At 35.9% G+C, this 24,988-nt stretch overlaps 1 protein-coding gene and 1 non-coding gene across 2 annotated transcripts; one reads left to right on the forward strand and one right to left on the reverse strand.

The window, feature by feature from the left end:
• Window positions 1-14,789: 14,789 nt before the first annotated feature.
• LOC145640409 (uncharacterized) lies at window positions 14,790-15,674 on the reverse strand. The gene has a single exon (XM_081691693.1). It carries the CDS (start codon window positions 15,672-15,674, stop codon window positions 14,790-14,792), a length of 885 nt encoding a protein of 294 aa, XP_081547819.1.
• An 853-nt stretch (window positions 15,675-16,527) lies between these two features.
• LOC145641414 (small nucleolar RNA R71) lies at window positions 16,528-16,634 on the forward strand. The gene has a single exon (XR_014115441.1). It is a non-coding gene; the product is annotated as a small nucleolar RNA R71 (small nucleolar RNA).
• Window positions 16,635-24,988: the final 8,354 nt, after the last annotated feature.

Raw genomic sequence — 24,988 nt, forward strand, 5'->3', positions numbered from 1 at the left:
TAGGGAGCCGCCAACAAGTTTTTAAGGAACTTGTAAACCGTTCACGGATCATAAAAAGGCAACCACGATTAAGGGACAACGATAGGCAACAACTATTGACCCGTGAAGGTTACACCCCATTCATAATCCAGGAGATTACTAACTCCATATGGTTCGGAACCACGAAAGGAGGATCGGGGATGATGGTACGAAGTGAGTCATGGAGTCACATTCGCCCGTATTGGCCTCTACTCGATTCTTATAGTGACAAGTGATTCCTGTGATCTCAAAGGCATACAAAAAAAGATTCAATTTGCTCCAACCTATTATTAAGCTAAATTGGTTTAATATTAATGCAACACATTATTCTAAAATATCGTGATCACTTGAATTAATAACAAGATTAAAAAGGAACCTAAACCGGTTGTCCAAATTATCTTATTAGGCGTGATTTTCAATTACATATTCCCTTTAAACATGCCATATGGTGATAAAAAAAAAAAAGAATTAATATTGGAAGCAATTTAGCAATAATTCCAACAATATAAAATCGTTAGAAAAATAATAGAAATAAAAGGAACATAATTCTTACTTTGATTCTATTTGCTTGCAACTATAAAATAATAAACGAGTTAGTAACTTCAAGGAAATAATAATAAAGCAATAATTAAATTAAATTAAATTAAATAGAGTTGATTTGGGGCCAAACCCTCAAATAGTTCTACCTTTCACGCCTTGGCTTAAGGACAGAACCACGTGTAAAGTATGGACTCCTTGGAGTGCCTGAAGAAGGAATTTTGAAACATGGAGGGTAGGCTAGTGTTTAGGCTAGAGCATAGAGGAGAGAAAATAGAGAATTAATTGATGTCCCGTACATTAGAAATGATGGGGTATTTATAGAAAAAATGTGCTGAGGGAACACACGGAACCCTAAAAAGATAAAAACCATAAAAAAGTATACCGCGACACGGGAAATCCTACCGTCAGACGGGGAACATTTCTGTGACACGGTATACTGCTGTGTGACGCGGGAAATATTTAGTGAATGGGGGAGAAAGCGCGTTAAGGGTTTACGGGAAAGGACACGGAAACCCCCCGTGTCACAGTAGGTGCCCCATGTCACGGGGAATCCCACCGTCAGACGGGACAGTTTCCCGTGACACGGTGGACAGCTCCCGTGACGCGGGAGTTTGTGGTCCGTTTTTCCGTCTAAATTCATTTTTAACCCTATTTTCGCTTAGCATTTTAAGTGCTAATTGATAATTTCGGGCCATTTCTGATTTATTATTATTATTTGGGCTAAAATAAGTAAATAAAATAAATAAAAGGTTTGGGCCAAAATAAATAATAAAACAATAAAATAAAAAGGGTTTGGGCTGAAATTTAAAACTATGCTTTGACTAAACATCAAGACTGATCCATGGACTATTCAAAAATTGAATTTAATTAAATACAATTTTTTAAGCACTCTCGGGATTAAATAATGAACCCGACTAATAGTGGCGGTGAAAGTTGTTCATCATCGGGTTTGGTTTTGGGGAGACATTTTTAGGTGTCTACACTACCCAAAAGACCCGTATAGTTGGCAATATCTAGAGCATATTTTTGTTGGGAAAGAAATTACCCTTCAGAGCTACATGCAACCTCAATGCCAAGAAAATACTTCAGAGCTCCAAGATCTTTCATGTGAAAACACAAACCGAGATAATCTTTAAAGGCCTTAATTGCAGCGAAATCATTCCTATAAATTATCAAATCATCGACATAGATCAAGATATTTAATTGTATGACACTCTTTGTATATGTAAAGAGTGAATAGTCGGAGTATTATTTAATAAATCCATACCTCGTCAAAGCGGTAACCAAATTGGAAAACCAACATCGAGGTGCTTGTTTTAGGCCGTATAAAGATTTTTTCAAACGATAGACCATACCAGGAGAATTGGACTTTAATCTAGGAGGGAGCTTCATATAGACCTCTTCATCTATGTCACCATGTAAAAATGCGTTGTGGGCGTCCATTTGATGCAGCTCCTAATTCTTAGAGGATGTAATTGCCAGAAAAGCACAAACAATTACCCTTTTTGCTACAGGGGCAAAAGTCTCATCATAATCTATTCCTTCAACCTGATGATTGCCGAAGATAACCAATCGAGCCTTCAATATTTCAATACTTTCATCGGACTTGTGCTTGATTTTATATACCCACCTACACCCCAAAACTTTCTTATTTGGGGGTAGGTCTTCCATAACCCATGTACCATTGTCTTCTAAGGCACGGATTTCCTCTTGCTTAGCCTTACACCACCCTTCATCTATCATTGCTTCTTTAAAGGAGGTAGGATCCTTTCCTTCTGTAACAGTTGCAATAAAATTTTGGTGTTTTACAAAAAATTTGTGACAACTAACATAATGTGCTTTAGGATAAGGCATACCTGAGGGAGGTGGAGATGTGGACTTAGGTGAGACGAGGAATGGAATTTGCGTGAACATTGTATGAGTCACAAAATCTCTATTCTTGATATTAGGAAATTTTTGCTGAAGACTACAACCCATATTATCATCATCATCAACACCCCAGAAGTCTGGGGAGCTGCCCCCTACAGTCGGCACCCAGGGCTGCTGCTGCCCTTGTTCTTGTGGCTGGACAGTAGGCACTGCATCCTGCTGCTGCTATTCCTGTATATACGGCTAGATAGGTGGTACTGCAACCTGCCTGCGGGCTGGACATGTGGTTGCATACCCTAGTAGTGGAGGCTGCAAGTCCTCCTCACTATCAAATATAGGCTCTAAAAAAATTTGTATTTATACCCTCTTCATGTTGCATACTATCGGGAAAAAATTGGTAGCAACCGTATCCAAGTATGGGAAGACATTCTCAAAAAATTTTACATCACTTGACACAAAACATTCTTTAGTGTCTAAGTCAAAAAGACTCCATCCCTTTTTACCAAACAGATATCCAACAAAAATGCATTTCCTACTCCTACTAGCAAACTTATCTCTCTTGGCACGTTCATTATGAGCAAAACACAAAGAGCCAAATACACGCAATTCCTTAAAGGACGTAGATGACCAAAAATTACCTCATAATGGAGTATGCTTATTCAAAATGCTAGATGGAGTTCTATTAATAACATGTGCAGCAGCTAAAACACACTCTCTTCAAAAATCAATCGACAACCCCCCCTTGAAATTTAAGATCTAGAGCAACATTTGGGATATTTTTATGTTTTCGTTCAACCTTCTCATTTTGTTGAGGAGTGCCAACACAAGATTTTTAAAACAATATCCCATTTATTAAAAAATAATCTTGCATACAATTAAATTAAGTTCCATTATCACTACGAACAATTTTAATTTTCTGTGAGAATTGCGGTCAATCATAGCAATAAAAGACATAAACATAAAAAAAAAACTTCCTTTTGTCAATTAATAAATAAATCCAAACGGCTCTAGAAAAATCATCGAGTAGAGTAAAAAAATATCGAACTCCACAAGAAGAGGTTTGGTCATAAGGACCCCATAAATCACAATGAACTAACTCGAAAATTCGAGTTCATTTATTTTCACTTAAAGGAAATTACTCATAGAGTGCTTAGCACGATGACACACTTCACAATCCTTATTCAAACTACAAGTAGTATTACTAAAGAAAGGAAGCCACTTCACTACTTTCTCGGAAGGATGTCCTAACCTACTATGCCAAAGCTCCATAGAAGCGAGTTGTCCACCGACTGTGCTGAAAATCCTTGCACTGTTATCTCTACACGCAAATAGTAAAGTCCATCCTGTCTTGCACCCGTGACAATCACCTCCCTCGTTTGTAGGTCCTGTATAGAACATGTAGATGAGTTAGTCAAGATACAACATTTTAAATCATCACTCAATTGTGACACCGAAATTAAATTACAATTCAATTTTGGAACAAAAAGAACATTAGTGAGGGTGATTTTTTTTTTTTTTTTTTTTTTTTTTTTTGTAATTTTGACATCACCCTCCTTCACTTTCATGACTTGTCCATTCGGAAGACTAACGAGAAGAGGAGTTACTTCCTTAACATAGGTCAAATACGAAATACATCCAGTGACATGATGCAAGCAACCTGTATCAATTATCCACTCACCATTCAATCGATTCGAAGGAGGTGGAAGAGTACCAAATGCGGCCACCAAAGACTGCCATTGCTCGACAGAAACCCCAATAGTTGTGGTGTACTTGCTCCAATAGGTAGGGTAGATGTGGCATTAGCCGTGACAACATCTCTACCTCAACCAATAGGAGACGGTGCATTCCTGCCCTTTGCTTAACTAGAAGAGCTATATTTCTCCAAGTACCAAGGCGGAACTCCATGACGCTCGAAACAGAAAGTGGTATCATGGCCTTTTTTATGACAAGCAATGTGTACAGGTCAGGGTTTCTTTCTACACACGACTGAGGCGTGGCTTCGGCTTTGGCTCCATACGAACAACGAAGCCCGCCACTTCCGGCTTCTCATCTCGCAGTTGAGAAATGCCCCAGACTCTTTTATCCTGCGAAATTTGTTGATAAGCTCGGTTTAAAGAAGGTAAGGGATCCTGCGATAGAATGTTAGAACGTAAGGAACCATAATATTCTGAGTAAAGTCCTAATAGAAATTGATGTAATCGATCATTCTTGCGCCGCATCACATGTTGTCGACCAACACCACAAGTACACTTCCAACACTTAGAACTAAAAGGGGTTCGTTGTTCGTATTTTGCAAGATCATCCCATAAAACTTTCAATTTTCCAAAGTAAATTGCCACAAACATGTTTTTTTTGTTTGCTCATCACACCGATTAATTTTAGCCTTCAATTTTTCTATTCGTGGTCCATTCACCACACAAAATCGCTCATTCAAATCATCCCATAAGCGCTTAGCATTGTCATAAATCAAAAGCAAGGATTTTACCTCCGAATCAATTATATTCATGAGCCACGAAACAAGCGTACAATGCATCGTGACCCAATCGTCTTTTGTAGCAGGAGTCACGACATCATTGATCATACCATCAGGGAAACCAAATTTTCGACAAGACGAAAGAGCCAAATAAGTCGCGTGGGCCCAGTCATCGAAATTTTCAAGCTTTAGACGCACAGGGGTGATGAACTCACCGGGTTTGTCCTGTGCACAGAGATTGAAAGGGGGGTTAGATTCAATTATATTTTTGCTGGTGGTGGTGGTGGCGGGGTGTCATCGCCAGTGTTGCAGGTGAGCTCCGGTATCGTGAGTCCTTGGGTTGGTAAAGGTTTACCGTCCAATTCAACACCTGCACAGTCAGCACTGATTAGCTAACATGGGAGATTATCCGGGGATAACCGCTCCGAGCCTAAAGTTAGCAATATGAAGAGAAAGAAAGAATGAAGAGAGAGACAATGAGTTTAGAGAGAGAGAGAGAGAGAGAGAGAGAGAAAGAGAGAGAGAGAGAGAGATTGCACCTTATTATGAAAATATGCTTGGGTATTTATAAGAAGATAACCAAGCTGGTGCCACCTATAAGTATAGGTGGCAAACCGACCTTGTAGGTATCATGTGCCTAAGTGGTCCGAAACAGCTCTCCTCGTGGTCGAGAGTAAGGCCGTTATGGATGTTGTGCAGGTTTGCTAATCAATGTTCCCCAAGTGAGGACGTCAGTGGAATCGATGTTCTCACTGAACTCACAGGTCTTGCGCTTAGGAGTAAAAGAGTGCGAGATTTTAAAATCTCCTATTTTCCCCCAAAGTGAGCAAAGTACCGGTAGTGCTTTGCTCAATTAAAAATGGATTTGAGATTTTAAAATCTCTGATTTGCCCCCAAAGTGAGCAAAGTACCGATTGTGCTTTGCTCAATTAAAAATGGATTTGAGATTTAAAAAATCTCCGATTTGCCCCAAAGTGAGCAAAGTACCGATAGTGCTTTGCTCAATTAAAAATGGATTTGAGATTTTAAAAATCTCCGATTTTCCCCCAAAGTGAGCAAAGTACCGATAGTGCTTTGCTCAATTAAAAATGGATTAGAGATTTTAAAAATCTCCGATTTGCCCCTAAAGTGGGTAAAGTACCGATAGTGCTTTGCTCAATTAAAAATGGATTTAAGATTTTAAAAATCTCCGATTTGTCCCCAAAGTGATAGTACTTTGCTCAAGTTTAGTAAGTTGAATAAAAATGGAAAATGGGCGGGAAAATATTTGAGAGTAATGGGGCACGTGTCCTTAATCTAGCAAAGTAAATGAAAAGGTGTCACATTTTCAACCGTCGGATTTCAAGCAGCACCTGTCAAATCAAAAGTCAGTGTTCATTTGAGGTATAAAAAGAGAAAATGAACGGTTTTGTTCATCAGTTTGAACCTAGGTTTTCAAAAAAATTTCGAAGAGAACTTCCCATGTGCGATTCTTTGTCGTTCGCAATTTCGCACCGAGAAATCCTACGCCTGAATTTTGCAGAAGCGCTGATCATTTCCATTCTTCGGTCATTTGGTGGTCTGATTTGCCTTCGTTTAGAGGTAAAAAGCTTGAACCTTTGCCTCCTCTTTTTTATTTTTTGATTTTCCGGTGTATGTCGCATGTGTATAAAGTGGGTTTTGTGGTGTTAGTGTGTTTATTAAGTTAATTATGCCTGAAACTATGAAGAACTATGTTACGGGCAAAGCCATTGAGGTTGACCAATTTATGCACTTGTCCTCAGCGCGAGAGAAGGAAGTTGAAAAGTCCTCTCGGTGTGTTAGTACTCCCATTTTAGAAGACATTGATATTATCGAAGTTGAGTCTGTCAGTGTTTTCGATCAAGGTGACTCAGAAATCCTCATCGACGATTACGGTTCTAATCTTGGTAAAATAGGTGTTAATAAAAGCACAAAGATGTCGAGATCTAACCGATATATCGGTTTTGATTAGGCCGAGAGCTCCTTTAGGATCCTTGGCAAAGAACCATTAGAAGAACTCGAGACTCAAGGGTCTGATGTTCGTGAAGAAGATGTTGAATATGTAGAGCAGAGTGTAGCTTCCAAGAGGGATGAAGATATGGACGAAGAATAAGAAGACGAAAGCCAAGGAGAAGAGGAAGAAGTTGGTGATGCTCACCAGCAGATCGATGAACCTGACGCCAGTGACGAAGAGACTGACGAAGAAATAAATGAGGATATTAATAACGGTGAGCAGGTTATTGCTGAGGAACGGCTAGATGAAGGCTACAACTCAGAAGATGATGATGTTAATAACCGACAACCTCTATAACTTTCCAATGAAATAAAGGTGAAGACTGTGAAAGTTGATGATACATAATGAAGACTGCTACCGAGAAGAATTATTGTGAGATTAGTAAGAGGTTCTTCAGGCTCCCTGAGGACTATGTTCATACTCTTCCAGAGTCCGGTAACACTGTATTTGACTGTCCAGAAGGACATATTGCAGTGTACGCAAAACATTTTGAGTTTGGTCTCCGTGTTCACTTCATCCTTGGCTGCATTTTTCAAAACTTCAAACCTACTTGACTCTGAACTGAAGTGTAATGTCACGTAGAGCCCATAAACTACCTTCTCACCTTATGCCTCTCCTTTTCTTCCTTGCTCTCTCAATTCTCTTTTCCCTATATCGTACTCCTCTCAAAATCAGGGAAAAACTTCAAATTAAACTACAAATTCATGTTAATTATTTCACGAATTGAAGTTTTTCCCCAATTTTGAGAGGAGTACAATACATGGGTTAAGAAATCGAGTGAGAAAAAAAGATCAAAATGTAGTTAGTGGGTCTCACATGATGTCACATTTGAGTTGAGACCCAAGTAGGTTTGAAGTTTTGATGTTTTTAAAAAGGGAAATTGTTCCGTGTACACTGGAGGTTTTGAAAAATGTAGCGTGTACCCTTGAAATTTTTCAAATGCACCATGTACACTTGAGGTTTGTAAAACAATGCACCACATACCCTGACTGTCTTACAAATGCACATATCATTGACTTATCAAACTAAAATTATGCCCACACACTGACTCATTTTTAGTACTTTATATTTATGGTGTAAAACCGCCTAAAAGCATAAATTACATCAAAATTTGAACTCCATCGATCATTCTAAATCCTAAACTTTTAGGTGTTAGAATTTGATTTATCAATTAATTTTGCTTGATAATTAAATGTTTTAGCATTATACTAGCAGTACACTGTAACAATTTAATAGAATTTGATGCTTATAGCCTATATGGGGTCTCAATTTTACAAAATTATCATTTGTTAAATGAGTCTAGGGGTATTTGGTGCACTTACAATCCTCAGGAGTACACGGTGCATTTGAAAGTTTTCAGGGGTACACGGTGCATTTTTTTAAAAACCTTAAGGGTACACGGAACAATTTCTCTTTAAAAAATAGTTGGTGGTAAAATTAAAAAAAAAAAAATACCGTAGGTGGTATTTGATAAAACACCAACAATTGTAGGTGGTAATTGTCAACTTTCCTATAAATTATGACACTCTCTCGTAAAGTTCATCATCAATGGCCCTGTTCGCTAAACTGATCAAGCCTAGCCAAAAAAAAAATGCAGGTTTGGACAAGAATAAATACGCAATTCTAGTTCTAAATCAAAGCTGGGAAGAAAAATACCCCATAAGCACGTTTTTCCCCGATAAATCAGACACTATTTTGCGAGTCTTGACGCAAGGTTTTATGCATAGACCTGACTCGACACCATTTTACATTCTCTTTAACTTATACTACATCCACTGACATTTATATATTATATACTTTTAAAATCGTCTATTTATTGACAATAAGTAGAACATAAAAAAAAGGAGGGAATACAACATAATAATTGTATTAGGTTAAGAATTTTACATATATATATTATGTATTATTCTCATTTCGATACTTTTTGTGAGATGAAAAAAAGTCAAAATCAAGGAAAAACAAAAAGGACCTAATAATAAAGTATTATGTTTTGGAATTTAACCTCTTTTAAAAAATTGGGTACGAGACCTCTAAATCACATTATGAGTTTCCTACCACCTCCATCAAGCTTGCTTAGCTCAGAAAATCTTGCGTGGACCTAGTCCAAAATAATATTATTGTAGACCTAAGATTTATACCTACGTAACTGACATTATATTTAACATAGTGACCCCTAATTTTAATATAGCAACCTTAATTTTAACATAGTAACCTTATTTAAAACTTGTGTGACCTTTAATATTATTATGAACTTAAAGTACGACATTATGTTGAATAGTGATCTAATTTAACTGAGTGATCTTTATTATTCATATTGACCATTATATAAAAATTTCATTAAAAAAATTATCCTCTTATAACTTTTATAATGTCACACTAACTTTTATTTCAACATAATAACCTTTATTTTAATATAATATCATTTTTATTTATTAATAAAACAATCATATTGTCTCTATGTTGGTGGTTCACAATAAATTAGTGTGAACCAGGTCCATTGAATAATTTGTATGCTTAGCTTGTTAGTGAGCACATTTATTAACTTGTTTTCATTAATGCAAGATGTATTATCGCTACATACACACCAAAATTGCTAGGCGCCGATTTCTTTGTTTGCTTGTCTTAAATTGAGTTTAGGCAGTAAAAATTATTTAACAGACTTACAAATTTAGTATTGTGTATTACAATCTATAAATTATATCATTCATGTATGCATTATAATAGTTGATTAGCTTTAGTAGAGATGTCACAACCAGATTAGTCAAGAATGGTTTAGCTGGCTCAACAAGATCAGACTCGAGCTATTTAAACAAAGCGCCGATTTGATGTGATAATTCTAGTAATTTTATAGCAACTATATCTACATAAGAAATCGTAGAAGAAAGCTTTTATGACAAAAGATACTTATAAAGAATTTAAAACCAATTACATAATCCCTCCGTCCCAAATTACTCGCAGACTTTTTACACTATTCACACATCTCACTACAAGAAAATAACCTTTTTCGTAGCGATTATTTCAACCTTTAGTATCGGTTGTAATTGCAACAAAAAGCTTTCCCAACGAATGGTCATTCGATACAATATCCCCGTTGCCTTAGCCATTGGTAGTGGTTTTCAATATCGCTGGAGTTGGTCTGAATAATCGATACAAAAAACTACATCCAATCGTGGTGATTAATGTAGCAATTACAAGCGCTACAAATGCTTAACTCAATTTCTTCAAAAGAAAAAACATGCGTATGATCTTTACAAGATTCGAACATGCAACCTTAAACTCTTATATTAAATGTTTCACCAATAAGCTATGACATATTTTATGTATTCTTTGTCAAACAATATTTATATATCTAGTGTTGAAAAGGCTTTTCGTATCGATTTTTAGGATTTAGTGGCGATTGTAAATAATACGATTTCTCAAAATTATATAAATGTGTAAAAATAGTGTGGATATGTATTATTATGTTTTCCGTATCGATTTTATATGGGAAAACCATAGCGATTGTAAAATGATACGACTTCCTTAACTATTTCACAAACATACTTGCATATTGTGGCGAATGTACAATCGCTACGAAATAATCGCTATCTCACTTTGACTATCTTTTTTAGTTATTATATAAAAGCCAATATAATCATGTAAGATTATATTGGATCTATTTTAATGTATAGTTTCATAATATAAACATTTTCTAGCTTTTATAAATATTAAATATATAATAAAAAAAAATATTTGCATGCCGCGGTTTACAATAATTTTATTGTACATCGAACATTTTGCGCGTGCGAACAGTAATATTTTCATAAAAGTGACTCTTTTTTTTTTTTTTACAAAAAGTGACCCTTTTTTCACAAAAGTTACCCTTTTTTTTTACATCAGTGACCCTTTTTTCATAAAAGTAACCTTTTTTTTTATTTACAAAAGTGACCCTTTTATTTTCACAAAACTTAATACACAATAGATCTCCATCATTTATTGAAGCTAGATTACTAGTCTTCTTTATTCCACAATTTACAAGTAAAAATGTTCTAAAAACGATGAAGAAAACGCAATTGAAAATTAAAATCAATGTTCAACAATAGAAAAATCACATAAATTATACTAATATACTTAACTCACCCGGATTTTTTTCGAAAGTATTTACCCATATTTTTTCAAAATTAACTCATATTTTCTCAAAATTAACCCATATTTTCATCAGAAGATTGATTAATCCTCTTCTTATTCATTGGAGTATTCGCAAAACAAATTTCATTCGAAAAAAAAACACAAATAATAAACAATTAAAGAATAATATATTATGCAAAATGCAAAATATTAGTATATGAGATATAAAAAAAACCAATAAATCAATGAAAGAAAGTTGAAACAATGGCAGAAGAGAAATTGAAAAGCCTGAGCAGAGAAGAGAAGTGAAAATAAGAAGAGAGAGGAAATAACATACTACAGTACTACTTAAAAAAGTAATGCAAGTTAAAAAAACTCTAATGAGGTGGTAGTGGCACGTGTGACCAAAGACAAGGAAACCTTTTAATTCCTTAATCAAACCGCCGCGCAATATACTAATGTAAATCCGGTTTTTTAAAAAAATTGTGTATAATAAAAGGTATGGACGGTCAAACATGTGTATCAGCAAACGTGTCCACTCAAAATGTTGCAAGTAAACTAGGACAGAGGGAGTAGTATGGAGTATAAAACTACTAACTTACTAGCTAACTCAGTATTATATATATTCCTTTTGTCCCTATATTTTTTTTTGTCTGCCTTATTGACTTTTTAAGATCTCCATGATACGTCTTATAGCACATATTCGTAAAAGTTATAAAACATAATATTAATAAAATATACAATGATATTAATTAATGTTTAAGAAATTACGATCAAAGAATTTAAAGTTTTTCTACCCCTAACTTATAATTCAATTGATTAATGAGGAAAAGTAATCCCTATGTAGTACCAATGGTCTCTCCCGAGTTATCAATGGCTTCCCTAATCACAATCAAGCCTACTTCCGTGGAATCATGTAAATTAAAGACTTTGAGCACATTACTCTCACTTCCTAATCATCCATTCAACTACTCCCGTGATGAACTTTAACCCCTTAATTGATTTATTCAAACCCGTTAAAACCCAACTCCCGTTGCGATTAAACAATGGATTAATAATAATACTAATTATCCCTAATCTAGCATTGGCATGAGCACAATCAATTAAGCATATCAATTGCAATTATCATTAGAGAATTTAAAGTATTAAATCATGCATCAATCATATTCGGGTTCCGCTAGATCTTGGAATAAGAAACTACTCACTCATATTGATAAAAACAATAACAATAATTAAAGAAAACATAATTAATAATAAAAGGAATTAAAAAGAATAAGAAAATACCAAATCTTCAATTATGAGAAATAAATGAAGAAACTTGAGTGCATAATCTTGAATTAATTACAATGAAAATAAAGTCTAGAGAGAAAACTAGGGTTCTAAGATGGTTGATAATGAAATTATAATGCTAAAGAGTATTTATAGGAAGGCTAAAAGATAGGATAGAATAAGGAAAGAAATCGGATTAAAACCAACCAAATTCGTTCAGGCATGGGCGTGTCACACAAGACATATCCATGCCTAAAGTCAAAAATCGATTTTTCTTCAATCTCCAGCGAGACATAGGCATGTCAAATTCTGACATGGGCGTATCTCGCTGGGCCAACTTCACTCGACGAGGCATGGGCATGCCCGCATTCAACACGGCCATGCTTCCCTTAGCATGTAGATGCTAGATCAAAACACTCGACTCGACATGGGCGTGCCTCAAATGGACATGGGCGTGCCTTAGATGAAACTTCAACTTCCAACTTTCTGCCTTCTCAAAACACACTGACATGCCCATGTCTCTGAGTGACATAGGCGTGTCTGGCTGATATTTAGCTTCTTTTCACTTCAACATCAAACATTAGCCTTTAAAGTGAATTACAAGCTATGATCAAGATTTGCACTTCATAATACCTTTATATAACCTCATTAGTTCCTGAAATACATCAAAAGCAACGAATATACCCATAGAAGCATCATATGATCAAAACTAAACCAAATTAAGCCAAAATAAGCTATGAACAACTAATCTAGACTCAAAAACTAACTAAACAAACTCTAAAAACATGTACAATACACTACTTATCAAACTCCCCCAAGCTAGACCAATGCTTGTTCTCAGGCATTGAACCATGGAACATAAGAAGAGTAGGATAACCCCTCAAGCAAGAATATATGTGCCAATGAATAAAAACCAAGTGAAAAACAAAAAATGCAACTCATTGATTATAAAACCACCATAAACTTCAAGTACTCGGAATTGACAACCAATCTTTCCACACATCTCCCCTAACCAACTCGGTCATATATGAATATAATCTCACTTTAGTTGTGAAAAATAAAACAAAAAAGCCACTCATGTGTTTGAAAGGGTTAGAATAAGAAATCACTCATCCTAATTGCAATGATGCACGTCGACTTCATGCAATTAATCTCTTTAGATTTGCAAATAGATTTTCTCCACTTGTAAAGCGATGATGCAGATGCGAAAGTCATGAGATCCTAAATAAGGGTAGACTTGGTTTTATGGGGTCAGATGATGTCATTTGGGAATGTGGTGCTAAAAAAAATAACAGAAAAATCCTAATCCCACTACATAACCAAATGTCGGGTTCAAACCAACCTTATATCTTCCGCACAACTTACAAGCATGCCCTTATTCTCACTTTTCTTCACAAGATAACATAGATGGCTATGACAAATATTGCCTTTCTTTCTTCTTCATGGATTTCCAACTCAAATTCATGAAACTTTCACATTTTTCTCATTTTTTCTCTTTTTTTTTTTACATTTTTTTTAAACTTAGAGCATACACAAGCTTATTTTTCTAAACTTTTTTTTTTCAATTTTGCTCTTTTTTTTTCTAACTTATTTTTTTCTTTCTCTTTTATTTTCCAAACACAACTCAATAGGGCATAAATAATACATTGATTCTCCATCAAATAAACTTACAAAAGGCTCTAAGGCATAGAATATAAGGCGTCAAAGAAGGGGAATCATGGCTCAAATTGGTTCATCCTAAGAGTTAATGTAAAATAAAAAGAAAATAGAATAAACATCACGCACCTAAGAAGTTTTTTGGCTCTAATTATCTAAAAGGAACTTCAATCACTCTTCCACATTGCATCATAAGTCTCAAATAATCGCAAAGCAAATCCAAGAATCAAATTACACGAAGGAAAATCTAACACACATGAAAAGAATGACTGAAATAAGATGTACCAGTCAACAATGGCTCAAAAGTCTCACATAGGTACTCAAGCTATCCATATTAGTCGAGCGGGGAGACCATTCTAGCCACAAACAAGTTCAATTCCAAGCCAATCAGTGAATGGGTTTTCAAAAACAAGTTTTTCAATTTTTAAAATCACACATATATTACATATCATAATCGAGGCATAGTCGTATAAAGACGCTAAATAAACAACCCAAAACAAAAAGTAATCTCTTCCCCAAGCTAAACTTCACATTGTCCTCAATGTGAACATATATCGAATAAGAACAAGCAAGGGAAAAAGAAAAAACTAGGCCCTACTGGTAGAGGAGGGATCATACCTAAGGGCGGAGCTGGGACCGCCGTCAAAATAATGTTGTATTATATCCCCAAGACACTAAAAAAACAAAAACAAGAAAAAGAAAAATAAAGGGAAAATAAAACAAAAAAAAGGGAATGGGTTGCCTCCCATTTAGCACTTGTTTAAGGTCTTTAGCTCGACCCTTCTTTAGTAGCTAAACCTGGGTCACCACACACGGAAGATACTCCATGGTACTGTTCATTAATTATACACCTCCAAACGACTCTTTCAAATTACAGTTGATGAGCCTTGTATCCGAATTGACCTTCATGTAACTTAATCCATCATGTGGTGGAATATTGTCCTTTTTGCTCACAGGATTTCTATTAGAGACACACTTATCAACCAAAGGGTTAGTAGCATCAATTCTAAAACAAGTACCACCATCAAGAGTAAAATTGTGGTCATTAAAAAGCTTAAACACAACTTGTTTATCTTGAGCCCTTATGGTCACTTGTCCTTTAGGAACATCTATTAAAGCTTGACTTGTAGCAAGAAAAGGACGATCAAAGATAAGTGGGATCTTTAGGTCTTCTTTCATATCCACTACAACAAAGTCGATAGGAAAAACAAGTTCACCAATCCCAACTAATACATCTTCAACTACACCTTTAGGGAGTCTAATAGTTCTATCAGCCATTTGAAGAGATATGGGGGAGGGTTTAAGCTTTTTCAAACCTAATTTTTCATACAAAGAAGAAGGAATTAAATTAACACTAGCACCTACATCACACAAGACCCTATCAAAAGATGTTTTGTTTATCTTGCAAGGAATAGTAAAACTACCAGGGTCATTCAACTTAGGTGGTAGGCTCTTATGTAAAATATTAGAGCTTTTCTCCTTTACTACTACATTTTCTAGTTCCTCATCTTTATGATTATGATCTAGAATTCCTTTCACAAATTTTGCAAATTGAGGCATTTGAATTACAAAATCAGAAAAAGGGATAGTAGCATATACCTTTTTAAGAGTCTCCGAATACTTCCCAAAATGCTTATCAAGCACGACTTTTGATAACCTTTGCGGGAAAGGCATCGGTTCCTCATAGGCTTGTGGAGAAACATATTTGGGACCTTCATTCTCACGCATTTCTGTTTTTGACTCCATATTGCACACTTTCTCCTTTAATCCCCCTGTAGTCAATTCATCTATCTTCACGAAAATTGCATTGCATTGTTTCGTTTGAACTTTTGCTTGATCTTACAGAGTTGATAGATGAATCACTTGCTGTGATAGTTGAGAAAGATGAGTTTCTATCCTCTTATTTTGAGCAACAAGAAGCTGGATCAAATTTTCAAAATATTCATTCTGCTTTGCTTGTAACTCAAATTGTTTTGATATAAGCTCTTGTTGTTGATGTTGGGAAGTAGCAAAAGTCCCAATCATGGATTCAAGATTTGATGATTGAGGTGGTGGTTGGTGCATGGGATGATTATTGAAAGGTGCCATTGCTTGAAAAGCTAGTGGTGGTGGAGGATTCGCTATAGCTTGAGTGTTCTTGTATGAGAACCCTTGATGATTTCTCCACCCTTTATCAAATGGCCTTATGGAGTTCGTGGTATAGAAAGCATTAGCTTGCTCAATTGTCATTCCATCATAATTGGGTTGACACTCCCGCACAGTATGGCCTTGCAATCCACACATCTGACAAGTTTCCATCGAGGGTCGAGGGCACTCAGCTTGAAGTTGATTAACTTTATGAGTTAGTGCCTCCACAGAACTAGTCAACATGGTCAGAGCATCAACATCATGTTTATTACCTATGTTGATAGCATTTCGTCCCCTTGGATGGTAATTATCATTAGCCGCCATCTTCTCAATCAAATCCTTCGCATCGATTGGGTTCTTCGTCATGATAAAACCTCCAGACGCAGCATCAATGTATATGCGAAACTCATGGGTTAAACCATTATAGAACATTTGGATCAACATCCACTCTGGAATACCATGGTGAGGGCATTGTCTCTGCAACCGCTTAAACCTTCTCCATGCCTCATATAGGGATTCGTCATTAAATTGATGGAAGGTAGATAACTCGTTCCTTAATTTTGCGGTTTTCTCTTGCCCCAAGAATTCAACTAGGAAGGCCTTAGCAAGCTTGTCCCATGTATCGAAGGAACCAATACCTTCATCTCGTAACCACCCCTTGCTCTATCGCGTAGTGAAAAAGGGAAAAGGCGTAGTCTAATAGCATCATCAATGACACCATTGAGCTTCATGGTGTCACACTTCTCCAAAAAACTATCAATGTGAGTCACAAAGCAATCATTCGATGAACCCGCAAAAGAATCATTGGAGATGAACTATATGAATTGGGGTTTCAACTCAAAACTCTGAGCGGTGACAGGCGGTCTAACAATAATAGAGAGGAATCCGGTTGTTGTATCCGGAATACCATACTCCAAAAGAGATTTTGTTCCCGGGTCAACCATGTTTCTTGTATTTTGATTTTTCCTCCTTCTACCTCTTTGTCTTCTTGCAGTAGCTTCGATCTCAGAATCAAAAGGTGTTAAATCATCTGAACCTGAACTTTGAGTTTGCATGCAACAAAGAAACTAAAACGAGAGATCAAAGACATAAGGAACAATAGCCGAAGCAACAAAATATATTCTTAGTAAAAATGAATCACAAATAACTAGAGTGAAACCGTTAGTCCCCGGAAATGGCACCAAAATTTGATAGGATTGTTGCGTACCTAACAAAAATAACCTAACAAGACCACTACTATGTAGACGGGCAAGTAAGGGTCGGATCCCAAGAGACTATGGTTCAACTAATTAACTAGACTCAAGTAACTACTAAGCAAGTAACCAAATCAAATAAGTGAGAATGAATAACTAAGGAACTAATTGAAACGATTAAATCTAAGTAATGTAACAAATCAATGCTAAAAACATCCAAGATCAAGCATCAACACGAATACAATTAATGCAATAGTCGTTCTATCCCTAACATATAATTCAATTGATTAATGAGGAAAAGTAATCCCTCTATAGTACCAATGGTCTCTCTCGAGTTATCAATGGCTTCCCTAATCACAATCAAGCCTACTTATGTGGAATCATGTAAATTAAAGACTTTGAGCACATTACTCTCACTTCCTAATCTTCCATTCAACTACTCCCGTGATGAACTTTAAAGCCTTAATTGATTTTTTCAAACCCGTTAAAACCCAACTCCCGTTGCGATTAAACAAGGGATTAATAACAATACTAATTATCCCTAATCTAGTATTGGCATGAGCACAATCAATTAAGCATATTAATTGCAATTATCATTAGAGAATTTACAGTATTAAATCATGCATCAATCATATTCGGGTTCCGCTAGATCTTGGAATAAGGAAACTACTCACTCATATTGATAAAAACAATAACAAGAATTAAATTAAACATAATTAATAGTAAAAGGAATTAAAAAGAATAAGAAAATACTAAATATTTAATTATGAGAAATAAAAGCAGAAACTTGAGTGCATAATCTTGAATTACAATGAAAATAAAGTCTAGAAAGAAAACTAGGGTTCTAAGATGGTTGATAATGAAATTATAATGCTAAAGAGTATTTATAAGAAGGCTAAAAGATAGGATAGAATAAGGAAAGAAATCGGATTAAAACCGACCAAATTTGTCTAGGCATGGGCGTGTCACACAAGACATGCTCGTGCCTAAAGTCAAAAATCGATTTTTCTTTAATCTCCAGTGAGACATGGGCATGTCAAATTCTGACATGGGCGTGTCTTGCTGGGCCAATTTTACTTGACGAGGCATGGGCATGCCCGCATTCAACACGGCCATGCTTTCCTTAGCATGTAGCTGCTAGTTTAAAACACTCGACTCGACATGGGCGTGCCTCAAATGGACATGGGCGTGCCTTAGATGAAACTTCAACTTCCAACTTTATGCCTTCTCAAAACACACTGACATGCCCATGTCTCTAAGTGACATGGGCGTGTCTAGCTGATATTTAGCTTCTTTTCACTTCAACATCAAACATTAGCCTTTAAAGTGAATTGCAATCTATGATCAAGATTTGCAACTTCGTAATACCTTTATATAGCCTCATTAGTTACTGAAATACATCAAAAAACAATGAATATACCCATAGAACCATCATATGATCACAACTAAACAAAATTAAGCCAAAATAAGCTATGAACAACTAATCTAGACTCGAAAACTAACTAAACAAACTCTAAAAACACGTACAATACATGACTTATCAATGTTGTTATTACATAGAAACAAGATAAGACTAGAAACTTCTAGTACAATTGTTGAGTTGGAGAGCCTTGAAACAAACTATGCTGACTAGATCATTCTGATATAACAGAATAAGGAGCCCTACTAAGCTTCCATGTTGTGACTGACTATAATGTGTGGCTTGTTGTGACTCACAATATCTTCAGTGTGCTTAACATCCTCCCTCAAACTTGGGATGGTATCAATCATACCAAGTTTGGAAATAAGAAACTCATGTTGTGTGCAGAGGGTAGAATCTTTGTAAATACATCAACTAACTGATCAGTAGTAGGTAGGTAGCTCAGTTAGATCAACCCTTCCAAAACCTTGTCTCTAGTGAAATGACAATCAATCTCTATATGCTTGGTCCTTTCATGGAAAATCGGGTTCTTAGCAATGTAAATAGAGCTTTGATTATCACAGTGAAGAGTGATAGGCCTAAGTTTATCCAAACCTAATTCTTCCAGCAAATTAACAAGCCAAGTAATCTCACTAGCTGCTGAAGCTAAGGCCCTATATTCAGCCTCACTAGAAGATTTTGAAACTGTTGGTTGTTTCCTAGACTTCTAACTTAATGGAGAAGAACCCAACATCATAACATAACTAGAAATGGATTTTCTGCTGTCCAAACAAGATCCCCAATCATATTCTAAGTAAGCTTGTAGAACAGGCTTTGCTGATCCATTGAGCGGGATCCCTTTACCAGCTGCGCAGGCAACATACCTCAGAGTATGATAAGAGCCTGTAAGTGTGTAGAACCAGGAGACTAAAGAAACTGACTTAGATGTTACCTAGTATAAGATAAGTCAGGCCTAGTATAGGTCAAGAAATTCAACTTCCCCACCATTCTTCTATAATACTACCTCTGTTAATAGTTATTTGCACCAAAGGGGGGTAGCACGGACTCCTAGGCAAAACTTTTAAAGGATGATTATTAAAAACTAAGGACACTTGGTTAACTATTAATCCTACCTAAAAAAAATTATAAACAAAAACCCATAACAACATAAACCCATAACCAGAACCATTACTGACAACCACTAGACCACCACCGACAACCACCAGAACCACCGACACTTATAACCCAAACTGCCAAAACCCTACCACAAACTAGCTAGAATCACCAAAACCCAAGCACAAACCCAACAAACCACCACGAACACATAAAAACCTAGAAAACCTCCACGAACCCACCCATAACCACCACAAACAAGACAAAACCACCATGACCCAAGAAACCACCACGAAATTCAATTAAATTGAAACCACCACGAATTGAATTTACTCCCAATTAAGCCACCAACATGAAACCAGATCTAAAACCACCCCCACGAATTTGAACCCACGACCACACGAACCCAAATTGCAAGAGAAGATGAATGATTTTGATGAAATTGAATGGTGAGGGAGATGAATGATTTTGATGAAGATGAATGATTTTGATGAAATTGAAGATGGGTGAATGATGCGTGCCATTTATGGCACTCTTAGGCTAGGTTTTTTTTTATATTTTATGCTCGTTTTTAGTCTTTTATGTCGTGTTTTTAGGGAACACTGCTTGATTTGCGTGTTTGCGTGTAAGTTTAGAGAAATGCGTGCTTTTAATGGTTTTCTTATTATTTTATTCATTTCTCGGCTATTTCTCTCGCTTCTCCATTTATTTGACTTGTTTTGTAGGTGTATGTCGAGTTTCCAGAGATTTAATAATCAAGGAGGGAACTCAAGTGCATTCAAGGAAGTTAACGGACCCAAGTTAGGGAAGTCAAGCATGCAAGTCAAGACAACCAAGCAAGCTTCGCAACACGAGTGCCTTGAAGCCTCCCCGAGCAAGCTGCCCCAAAGTAGCAGCCCCGAGCAGCCACACACCAAGGCCGCACCACCAAGCAGCCAGCATATAGTAGCCCAGCCAGTAGCCACACGCTGGCTGGCCACGGGCGCGGGTGGCTGCAGCCCAAAACTGCCACTTTTGAGCAATAAGTAGCCGCGGTCTGACCGCGGGCGCGGGCTTGGGGGTGCCCTCCTCCGTGGGCGCGGCCGAGTTCTCCGCGAGCGCGACTTTCTAGGTTTTAATTTATTTGCAATTTCATTTATTTTCTCCGTTTGTTTATATATTGTACGGCTTTTCTTTAGTATTCATACATGTAATTCTTTAGTTTTAGAATAGTTTCTCTCTCCTCTAAGGAGGATTAGGCTAGTATAGGAGTCTCTCTCTGTAGATTAGGAGTAGTTTTAGAGAGAGAGAAAGTGAGGGATTTCAATGGTGATTGAGAGATTGAAGATACAGGGGTGACAACTGTGTTGAAGATCTTCTCTATTATATCAATGAGCATTCCTAACTCTATCTCACCTCATTTCTTTGTTTAATTTCATGTTTTTTATGCATGATTAGTGTAATTGTTCTCCATATATTGTTGATTCTTGATTTCCTTAGTTGTTAGTTGATAGATGATGATTCTTGAATAGTTGTTTGGCTAGGAATTGGGTGAAACTTGTATGATTGATTGATTGTGATTAATTTGGGAATTGTGTTGATTGATTGTTGAGATTAAAGTGATTAATGAAGGTTTGCATGTGTGTAATTCGCTTAGGCCGTGAGAATTATGCTAGATTGCATTGTAATTGCTAATGACACGACCAATTGATTTAGGAATTGCAATTATTGATTGGTTTTGATTGTGATTCTCTTAGTTTGTTATTCATAGTGAACCCTAGCTCAACAATTAGGAGATAGCTCTTTGATTCCAATTTATTGCTCTTAACATTAGTCTTCACAACCTTTGATTGGCATGATCTTCCCAAGTTGTTGCTATTGACATGATTACTTGTTGATCCCCGTTCCTAGTGTTTTATTTCCTTGGTTACTTGTTTTGTTAGTTGTTAGTATTACATCTTACCTTCTATTTCGACCTAGCTTAGGCACATAATTGAGAGTGCTTGAACATTACCGTTCCTTTGGGTTCGACCCTTGACTTGCCTCTATACTCGTATTTAGGTTTGTTAAGTGTTTATAAATTTAGTTTGACCGAGGGAAGATTAGATAACGACCTAGTTTTCCCCTCGTCAGTGAGGGTGATGAATTATTCTGATGGAGATTTTTGGTGAGGCAGATGAATGATTTTTGGTGAAAATGATTACAATAATGAGATTCACTAGGTAAAAAGTTAAATCAAGTTAGTGATTTAATTAGATGCCTAAGTTGTTTAAGTAAGGGTAATATGGTCATTTAATTGGCAAAAAGTTACTAAAAGTGGAAAGAAAAAAAATGTTGCACATAATAGATAGCGACCTAAAATGGCAAATGTTGCAAATAACTGTTAACGGAGGTAGTATTCAGATTCATCTAGAAAGTTATCATTTGCAGCTTTCAACTTCAGATTCAAAGGCAAAGGAGTAACAACTAGCTTGAAATCACTAAAACCAGAATCCTTCAAGAGATCTTTAGTAAACTTATTTTGAGTCATTGAGATCCCATTATCAAGATAACCAATCCTTATACCCAAAAAATAGCTCAGCTATCCTAAATCTTTGATTGTAAAGACTTGATGCAAATAATAAGCTTTTAAGGACTGTATAGCATGAGCATCATTAAAAGAGAATTTTGTTAATTAAGTGAGCTGCAGTCATGACACATTCACCACAAAACCATGCTCGCACTTTGGACTGAAAGTAGAGAGCTCTTATTGTTTCCAATAGGTGTTTATGCTTTCTTTCAACAACTCCATTTTGCTGTGGAGTTTCAATGCAGCTAGATTGATGAAAAATCCCTTCCTTAGCATAGAATTTCTTCATATCAACCTCACATAATTCTGGTGCATTATCAGTCCTTAAACTCTTGATTTTAGCCCCAAACTGATTTGCAATAAACACTGCAAAATCACAAAGAACTTGGACAGCATCTGATCTACTTTTATCCAAATAAATCTTGTAAAATCATCCACTATAGTTAAGAAAATATTACAACCATTATGAGTGGCCACTTTATTTGGACCCCAAACATCTAAATATAGGAGGTCAAACACCTTAGATGTCTTAATACAACTATGACCAAAAGATAACCTATGTTGCCTAGCAAAATGGCAAATCTAACAAGTACAAGATACCATATAATCTTTAGTATCTAAATCTGGATTTAATTTATTCAAATGAGCTATAGGCATATGACCTAATCTTAGATGCCAAAGCTGAACATTACTAATACAATGAGAATTTAGACAAGATCCTAACTGAATATAAATTGCAGCATAACTCGACTCTTGTATATCTTGAAAGAAAGACTTCTCTAAGAAAAACAAGTCATCTCTTAATATACCAAGCAGCAGTGGCTTGGTCAGAGTAGGGCCCTGAATATAACATTTCTCACATGAGAAATAAGCCACACAATTCATGTCTTTGCACAATTCAGGAATTGAAATCAGATTAAATGGAAATTCAGGCACATGCATCACATCCTTCAGCAAAAGTGTGTCACCAAACTTAATTGTTCCTTTGTTTTGAACAGATAGTTTTCTGCCTTCTGGTATAGTTATATTGCTTGCACAATTATATAAACTTGAATACTCATGAAAAAGACTAAGATCATGACTCATATTATCAATTGCACCACTATCAATAATCCATTGAGAAGTGCTAAAAGATAAAAGGCAGAAAGTACATGCTACCAATGCAGCTACTTTAGTCTTCTCATAATCATATTTCTTGTCCAGAAGATCAATAAGTTGATTATACTGTTCAATAGAAATTGTTGTTGTATTTGCAGCATTAGTGTTGTTCTGAAACTCCTCTTCATCAAGATCACCATGTACTGCTGTTGCAACTCCTTTTCCTTTCCGATTTTCCTTGAAATGAGCTGGACAACCATTGACCTTCCAGCATCTTTCAATAGAATGTTTTGAGATCAAGCAATGATCACAAAAATAGTTGGATTGTCTCCTTTGTGACTGATCCCATGGCTGAAATTGTTTTGAGCCACCAACTTTATTCATTCCAGCATTATTAACTCTAGCAAACCTGTTCTTCTGCTTATTGTTAGACTCATAGAACCTTCTTTTGTTTGCTATTGCAAATTCCATTCCCTCTGATGGATGAGAAGCAATGTACACTTCTCTATGTCTTTCTTCTTGCATTAACAATCTATATGCATGAGAAATTGTAGAAAGAGGATATATCATCAACATATTAGCTCTGACTTGACTGATTTCTTCTCTGAGCTTCATTAAGAATTGTGTAAGCCTTTTATCTTCTTGAGCCTTTAGAATTTTCTTTGTAATTTGGCATGTACAATTAGCACAAGTACATACAGGCAAAGGATTATGTGCATCATACTCATCCTAAAGCATCTTCATCTTAGTAAAGAAAGTAGAAATGTTCTCAGAACCTTGATGAATATCAGCCAACTGTTGCTGTATAGAATAAATTTGTGCACCAGAGGTTTAACCAAACTGTTCTTCTAAGTTTATCTAGATCTCTCTAGCAGTATCAAAATAGATAACACTACCAGCAATTGTGACATCAAGAACTTGAATAAACTAGGAAATAAGAGTACTATTACATCTGTACCAAGCTTTATGCAAAGAAGAATTAGATAGATTTGGTATCTCAATTGAACCACCAATGAATCCAAGCTTATTTTAAGCTAATAATCCAATTATGGCAGACCTTTTCCAGTCATTATAACTACTGCCATTAAACTTCTTAGAAACCATCTTATACTGAGAATTACTAGGATGTAGATAATAAGGTGAAGTTGGATCTAATGCAGGATCACTTAATGTATCGTTATGTACAGCCATTATCAAGAATCAAATACTTGAAATCAAACAAAAAATTTCAGAAAAACTCAAGAATTGAAGTAAATCAACAAAAATAACAATTCTCAAACAACAATTCAACACTGCGGCAAGCTTACATCACTCTCCGAATGAAGAAAAACTGGAAACAAACAAGTTGTAAACATAAGATCTTACTGAAATCGTAGAACCGATTGAATGCAGCAACAAAATTTGAAGAAATGAATTAGAAAATGAATTTTTCTGGCTCTGATACCTTGTTACAATTTGATAGGATCAAATTATTGAAGAAACAAAGAGAAAAATGAAGAACAATCAATCAATATAAATTCCAGAATTTAGAGAGAAAAATAGAAAAATTGATTTCATTTCTATG

The sequence above is a fragment of the Chenopodium album genome, chromosome 7 (genome assembly GCF_948465745.1).
Source record: "Chenopodium album chromosome 7, dcCheAlbu1.1, whole genome shotgun sequence".
NCBI lineage: Eukaryota > Viridiplantae > Streptophyta > Magnoliopsida > Caryophyllales > Amaranthaceae > Chenopodium > Chenopodium album.